Here is an 8,159-nt window from a genome sequence, read left to right as displayed (position 1 = left end):
TAAAAATAAATATTTTAATTTATAAAATATGTTTTTTTTTAATATTTTAAAATTATTTTTATAAAAACTTTTATTAAAAATATAAAATAAAATTAAAACTAAAATAAACAAACCCATAATTTAATATTTATATAGCTCAAAGATTAATTTGTAGATAAAGAGTGCTATAATCTATGGTATAACTTGACATTAAATAGATTCATGTTAATAGAATGATCAAATTGCTTTATCATATTAAAAATCAAGAATGTTTTATAAATAGTACAATTTTAATGTCGTTATTTTAGAATAAAGAGTACAATTTCAAAAAATATACTCTCTTTTATTGTAATCTTTTGTATATATTTTACAAAAAATTGTTAATAAATTTAATAAATTTATTTTATTTATTGATTTTTTAATAATATTATTTCCATATTATTACATATAAGTTTAATTTTCATATTTTTAAAATTATTAAAATTAAATTTATAATAGACCTAGTCAAATAATATGAAAATAGATAGAGATATATTTGAAAAAAGAGAATATTGAAGACAGACAAACAAAATACTTGTAAGAATATGAAAAAAAGAAGTAATATTTGACTTAAGCATCATTATAATTAGAGAAGTTGAAAAATTATAATTCAAGTTTAACTAAAATAATAAAATATATTCTAAAATTAAGTACATACATAAATAATTTGGTGGATATATTTGAATTGACAATCATTATATTCAGAGAATTTAAATAATTAGTACTCAAGTAATATTAATAAAATTCTAAAATTAAATACAATTATTATAATTAGCATTTATTTGAATTGATCCATTATAGTTAAAGAAATTGAATAAATAAGTTTAAAATGCTAATTTAATTTTCTGAATTTGTTATATTGTTAAAATTATTATAATTAGCACTATACCATTTTATATTTTTGAAATTGTTCTGCGTTTTATCCTTACTATTCATTAATTTTTTTTCCATAATCTTGAAATAACCAAAGCAGTATTTAGTTCAATCATTACTTTATTAGGAAAATCAAGATTTAGGTTATCAAATAACATAAATTCTAATTCGGAAAATGAGGGTTTATAAAAAGGTAATTAGAGAATTTTTAAGTTATAAAATAACATAAACTCAGATTTTGAAATATCAAGATTTATAACATTAACAAAAAAAAAAACTAAAACAAATTTGAAGACATTTGAAAAATATTAATGATTTTTAACGTGAAGGAAATCTTACTTTTTGTTAAACTGATGGAAAGATAAACAATCCAAATGTATAATTAAGTGGATTTTCAAGTGTTGTAAGGAAAAATGAAAAGACTAATAAATTTAATTTAGAATATCTAGTATATGAGATTTGTTTCTCATATTCAATGTATTGAAAAGTTAAAAGCGACGATGCATTGGAAAAAGAAAAATTTAAGAAAGGGCTAGGATGAAAATGATAATTAAGGGTATAAAAAAAGTTATATTATCAGTTTTAATTAAGATTAATTAGTAATTTTGGTGGTAATTAAATTATTATTATTATAATAGATTATATCATTAATTTAAAAATAATGATTTGACAAAATACATGATTAGTTAATAATACCGTCTCAATATTTTTAAAAAACTTTCATTTTAATTATGAAAATATATATATATATATATATATATATATATAGACTCTATCTAACAATTATTTAATTATTATATATTTAAAATTTAGAATATTAACCCGTATTAATTCTGATATAGTTGATTATGTAAAATTATTTTATAATGTTATGACATATATTTTTTCTCAAACTTATGGCTTAATAAACATTTTAAAAAAAAGGATTTACACATTAAGATCTAATAACACTGTCTTTTAACAAAAAGAGAAAGTTTAATGAAAAATTAGATGAAGCGTAAAAGATGATAAACCAAATATATATCAGAAAATTGATATTTCCACCGAAAAAGATAAAATGTTTTTTATTTAATTTTAATTGAAGGTGGGTTAGGACAAAAACGTCATTACAATGTGGTCTATTCTTTCCTTAAAAAAAAAATTTATTAAATTTTGTTCTTGTTCTTTTTCCGCGTTTCCTCTGTGAACATCAACATTTGTGTTGTACCAATCGAATCAGAGAGCAAAGATCTCTTGTTCTCTCCGCTCTTTCTCTCTGTGCTCTCAATACTCATTAGGGTTTTTGATCTCTCTACCTTTCTCATAATCAATCTCCCTCCATTTTCACCCGTGAGTTTTCCTTCTTCTCCATTTTCCACCCGTGAATTTTCCTTCTTTTTTTAATTGTTCTTGTTGTTGAAAAATGAAATATCCCAGCTTAGTTAGTTAGTTGGATGCACGTTACACAATTATGAGATAATTGTAAAGTTTTTCAATTTTTCATCGCCAACTATTGCATTCAACATTCTCTCATATGTACAAAATTTTATTTTGATTCCTAATGAACTTATCTCCTCCTCATTCTATTTGATAATTCAACTTCCCGGATTAGTTCTCAAGGAAATTTTGTTTTTTTGGTTCTATACAAGTAAGGATCTTATTTTGAAAATGAATTGATAGTGTCAAATGTTGTAGTGAGTTTGTAGATCTATTTGTGGTAGCAAAGAGTCTTTTGGATTTCTATTCAATTTTTAACATAGATATTTTGATTTTTTTTGTTGTCAATTTTGTTTGGATGATTAGGATTTTTTTAAGCTGGAGTTGTAGAAATGTTGACTTATAAACTAGAATGAGTAAGACTGAATTATCAAGGATGAAGCAACCACTTGTTCCGTTGGCGACTCTTATTGGCCGAGAGCTACGGAATGGTAAAACCGAGAAGCCTTTTGTGAAGTATGGTCAGGCTGGTTTGGCAAAGAAAGGAGAAGATTACTTTCTAATCAAGACAGATTGCCAGAGGGTTCCCGGGGATTCTTCAACGCTGTTTTCTGTCTTTGCGGTAGGTATCGCATGTGTTCTTGGTTTACATGTGTATTTAATTAGCTTGATTATTATTATCCTTTTGTTTTTGGTGAAATGTTTGGAGAAAGGTATTTGATTAGTAAGAAATGATAATGTTGCCTATTCTAAGATCAGATCATAAGAATGAATTGGTATTAGTAATTGGTTGTTCTACTTCGACACGCCAAAGGGAGTGTTTGTTTCTTAGGTTTAGTAAATAAATGAGAGTTGAAGTGTGTGATTTCTTTCTTATCTTACATTTTCTCAGTGATCAAGTGGAGCGTCAATTTATTCCCACAATGGTTATGATATCAATAAGGAATTCTTGATTGGCAGATCCTTGATGGGCATAATGGTATATCCGCTGCTATTTTCGCAAAGGAAAACATAATAAACAATGTCATGAGTGCAATACCGCAAGGTATAAGCAGGGATGAATGGCTTCAAGCTTTGCCTCGGGCTCTAGTTGTTGCTTTTGTGAAAACCGACATGGAATTTCAGAAAAAAGGTACGTGAAGAGTTTTCCTTGTATCATTATTAGAGTTGTTGTTCATCGTATCCACTCATTCTAACTTTTTAATTTCACGCGCAGGGGAAACTTCTGGCACGACAGCTACGTTTGTTATTATTGATGGATGGACTGTTACGGTTGCATGTGTTGGGGATTCTCGATGCATATTAGATACCCAGGGAGGCATTGTTTCTCTCTTGACAGTTGATCACAGATTGGAAGAAAACGTAGAAGAGAGGGAGCGTGTTACTGCCAGTGGTGGCGAAGTAGGAAGACTCAACATATTCGGAGGCAACGAGGTATGATGTGTAATCATCTTCATATTCCTTTCAAATAACGGCGCGTTTATCTAACTTGTTTTGGTTCCTTAATACGTTTAGGTGGGGCCGCTTCGCTGCTGGCCTGGTGGATTGTGCCTTTCTAGATCAATTGGCGACACCGATGTGGGAGAGTATATCGTTCCAATACCACATGTTAAGCAAGTGAAGGTAAGTTGGTTTAATTCTCACGGTCTTACTTTACCGACCCTTTTATATGAAGGTGTTTAGTTCTAAATTTGACTGTTCTCATTGGTTTCCCAGCTTTCAAATGCTGGTGGACGTCTTATCATAGCTTCTGATGGAATTTGGGATACTTTATCTTCTGATATGGCTGCCAAGGCGTGTCGGGGTGTACCTGCCGAACTTGCTGCAAAGCTTGTTGTTAAGGTGATGGTTATTTCGAGCAATGTTGCTTTTTTTTTTAGGAACGAAAGCCTCGTTATCTTGTCTGATGTCTACTCCATGCTTTGTTTATTTTTTTAATCTTAACAGGAAGCTCTTAGGTCAAGAGGGCTGAAGGATGATACAACCTGCCTTGTTGTAGATATTATTCCTTCGGACTATCCTATATCGCCGATGACATCAACTCCTAGAAAGAAACCTAACATGCTAAGTTCACTTCTCTTTGGAAAGAAATCTCAAAACTCTACAAACAAAGGAACCAATAAGCTTTCTGCAGTTGGTGCTGTAGAGGAGTTATTTGAAGAGGGTTCTGCAATGCTTACAGAGAGGTCATTTTGAAACTATAACAGCAAAACTTATAGCATGCAAAAACATATTGGAAATGTTTTTAGAAAGTAAATGCGGATTTTTAGATTTTTTTTTTGTTTCCTTAAAATGCAGGCTAGGTAAGGATGTTTCTTCTAATACGAATTCTGGTATATACCGCTGTGCGGTTTGCCTGGCAGATCAAGATCAATCCTCTGGCAATAATGGTTTATCAATGAACGCGGATCATTTTATCATGCCGGTATCGGTATCTAAACCACGGGAAGGTCCATTCCTCTGCACAATCTGTCAGAAGAAGAAAGACGCAATGGAAGGAAAAAGGTCCTAAAGTCAAAGTGACAAGAATATAGCAATCTAGTATTCCATTTTAGTAGCATAGTAAATATTTTTATAATTTTTCTCTGGCAGTGTGAGCAATGCTTGGTTCTTCTCTACATTTGGGTGGTGATTGTCATAAAAGTGTAACAATTGAGGGTAGGTTAGGTCCATTGAAGGTTGTTGCAAATTATTTTTTGGCTTGTGCTCAGCTGTTGGACTGACTGACAAGAACAAACATGATGTTTTAGAAGATAAATTATATTTGTTTGATTGCTAACGGTTTGTAACTAACTGATAATTTCACTGTTGACATATTCTATGTATCCCAATTGGTTCTATTGTGTGAAACTAGTGCTAGTAAAATCAACTTAACAGAGGCTGCATGAGTATTATTTAGTATTATCAATTGTTTGACTAACCCTCATAACATTCTTAACTTGCTTAATAAGAAAACACAGAAAATGAGAGAAGTGGTAAGCATTATCAATTGTTCAGTTGATCTCATGAATAAATAAATTGGAAGCACTTCCCCTATTTGTTGAATCCAAGTTTGGCTGTCATCACAGTAGTTGGCTTGGCACCTACCGGCATTCTCTTTTTTGTGTGTGAACATTTCGTCATTATATATATATATATATATGGGATTGAAGCCTAGAAGAAACCTAGAAGGAAAAAAACAATTATACACACGCCTCTAGAGAGGGCACAATACAAGTTAAATTATTGATTCTTGTAAAACTCAAATCTTAAAGTTGTTTTATCTGTCCCTTAATAATAATGAAATAAATGATTCGGTCGATAATCTTACATGTATCAAGATAAATATACTAGTAAATGATGGATAAAAATGTTTTCACTAGAGTATTCTTATTAAATATTGGTGGATTCATAATATTGAGAAAACATCAAAACAACTTATTAACAAAATACATCATATTATTAAGTTTCAAGCCTGTAGGATGTCGCCTGACGTTATTATCGGACAAATCCAGTTCTTTATAAATAGGGCGTCCAACTCCTCCCATGTTGTGGTAGTGTCTTGCTTGATAGCACGAAGCTCATCGGGCTTAGCCTTGACCTCTTCGGGACCTTTAGTAGGCGTCTCTGCCTTTCCTTCGTGGGTTTCACTCCCGGGCTCAGGCTCACGAAGTTCACTTCCTGTATTCATGGTGAGAGAGCGTTGATTATAGTCATCATTGTCCTCCTTACTCTCAAGTTGTCCTGATAACATCTTCAGGCAGTCGCTTGATCTCCTTAGATCACCCTAATGTGTCTGTCTGGTGGCAGATATTTTATGCATAAATACAAGGTTGATAGGGAGGCGCCCAAGAGGTTGAAGGTGAACTTATCTATGATTATTTAATACGAGGAATGAGTGTCTATTATAAGGTATATGAATTTTATCATCTTTTCATTTTTCATTCAACCCAAACATCGTCTTGAGGGTGATGTAGCCCTGCACTTGTACCTGCCCATTTGAAAAGTCGATTAGTGAACCCTGAAATACCTGAAGATCATTTGGACTCAACTCAAGCCTTTCAAATGCATCCAAGTAGGAAATATATGCAGAACTCCCCTAATCAATCATCATTCTCCTGATTTCCCAATCGTCACACTGTACCATTATGCCCCCCCTCAAATGTCGTCTAAAAGAGGCCAGGGGTCCAGGATTTCAATTTTCTCAAGCGGATCAACCTCCTATTGGCGTTGCTAAAGGCCAGTGAAGTTGTCCTCCAAATCTTGATTGTGGTGGCACAACTCTTCCATAGCAACTTGCATTCTACTATGGCACGATGGTAACTGTATGAACGACTAGTAACTGCTGTGACGCCTTGTGTTTATACCATTTTAAGGGTGGCACTCAATGCAGTTTTTGAAGTGAATATAGTTCTGGCCTAGGTTAGTTTTACTTGATCCCCATAATGGATGTCAATGTACTTGCTAAAAGTATAATAAAGAGAAAAGTAGAATATGCTCGTGTGGTGATTGTGATAAACTTTGTGTTTTCTTCCTGAAATTTGTGTTTATCCCCTTGACCTTAGATGTTAGTGCATTTATACAGATCCCATGAGTTTAGCTATGACTGGTTCCCATAGTTCCATCATCTGGAACATGAGGCAGACAAGACTCGTTCCCCCAAATCGTGGGGAGACGGTTTTCCTCCTTCATTGACATCCTTCAATCATTATTCCACATGTGATAAGTGAGACAAATTATGGGTGGTGGATCCAAGACATGTTTGGCAGCTCGTCATACTCTTGAGGCAACCACATCCTTTGGACACCCATACCCATTTCAAGCGACTAACTACTTCCTGTCCCTAACTTGGTTTTGCCATACGCTATTTTCTCATGGATCATATCTCTTATTCAAACTGAGATAAATTATCTCATTTCAAGTAGTATGTTTTAACTAGGGGCGACAAAATAGACCCGATTCACCGGGCATGCCCGTTTTGTCCGCACTTTTTTACAAAAGACATACCAAGATTTTAGGCCGACACCCTCTAATGTGTCTGACCCGCCCTATTTTTTACGTGCTTTTGCTGGTGCTGACATTAACATATATTTTTCTATTTTTAAACGTAAAAAATGCAGTAGCCCACGGACTCGCCCCTGTTAAGATTTATTTATTTATTTATTTGTTTTAGAATTGTTTCTGTTTAAAACTAATGGCAGTTGCTAAAACCTGGTCTTTACGAATTGTGTGTTAGTTGGTTAGTGGATAGCTAGTTTTTAGGAAAACTGGAAACAACAGTTACACTTTGTAATGCCTACAAAAGGGACCTATTCTTATGAATAAAATTATCCAGTATTTTATTTCTCTTATATCAGTGGTATCCAGAGCCTCGTTACGTGAGAGGGATTGCAGTGAGAAAAAAAAATACTGCGAGGGAGAGAACCAGGAAAAGCTGTAAGTTTTTTCTCACAAATGACTTCAGAAAATGGCTTTGTGCAAGCAGCTATTCCACGCTTTGATGGTCACTATGACCATTGGAGCATGCTCATGGAGAACTTCTTGAGATCCAAAGAATACTGGGCGGTTGTTGTTTCTGGCGTAGCAGAACCTGCAGCAGATGCTGCGTTGTCAGACGGGCAAAAGACGGAGCAGGAAGGACTAAAGCTGAAGGATCTCAAAGCAAAGAATTATCTTTTCCAAGCAATTGACCGATCAATTTTGGAAACCATTCTTTGCAAGGACACTGCAAAGCATATTTGGGATTCCATGAAGAAGAAATACCAAGGTACAACAAGAACAAAGAGGCAGCAGCTTCAATCACTTTGTTCAGAGTTTGAATTACTTCGAATGAAATCAGGAGAGTCAGTTACAGACTACTTTTCAAGAATGAT

At 33.0% G+C, this 8,159-nt stretch overlaps 1 protein-coding gene across 1 annotated transcript; it reads left to right on the top strand.

Annotated features, from left to right (window-relative positions):
• The first annotated feature begins 1,996 nt into the window (after positions 1-1,996).
• LOC127096850 (probable protein phosphatase 2C 5) lies at positions 1,997-5,157 on the top strand. The gene is made up of 8 exons (XM_051035389.1): positions 1,997-2,220; positions 2,674-2,929; positions 3,268-3,439; positions 3,524-3,741; positions 3,823-3,930; positions 4,024-4,149; positions 4,255-4,493; positions 4,606-5,157. The coding sequence occupies exons 2-8, from the start codon at positions 2,720-2,722 to the stop codon at positions 4,817-4,819; spliced, it is 1,287 nt and encodes a 428-aa protein (XP_050891346.1). The 5' UTR covers positions 1,997-2,220; positions 2,674-2,719; the 3' UTR covers positions 4,820-5,157.
• Positions 5,158-8,159: the final 3,002 nt, after the last annotated feature.

Source organism: Lathyrus oleraceus, chromosome 6 (assembly GCF_024323335.1).
Source record: "Lathyrus oleraceus cultivar Zhongwan6 chromosome 6, CAAS_Psat_ZW6_1.0, whole genome shotgun sequence".
NCBI classification, from domain to species: Eukaryota; Viridiplantae; Streptophyta; class Magnoliopsida; order Fabales; family Fabaceae; genus Lathyrus; species Lathyrus oleraceus.
This window is presented reverse-complemented; position numbering and strand designations above follow the sequence as displayed.

What these genes read in the sequence shown, in the direction of transcription:
- LOC127096850 (XM_051035389.1), top strand. Translation starts at nt 2,720, where the DNA reads ATGAGTAAGACTGAATTATCAAGGATGAAGCAACCACTTGTTCCGTTG. An exon ending in CGCTGTTTTCTGTCTTTGCG is followed by an intron (nt 2,930 to 3,267) that starts GTAGGTATCGCA and finishes CTTGATTGGCAG; the next exon opens with ATCCTTGATGGGCATAATGG. An exon ending in CACATGTTAAGCAAGTGAAG is followed by an intron (nt 3,931 to 4,023) that starts GTAAGTTGGTTT and finishes TTGGTTTCCCAG; the next exon opens with CTTTCAAATGCTGGTGGACG.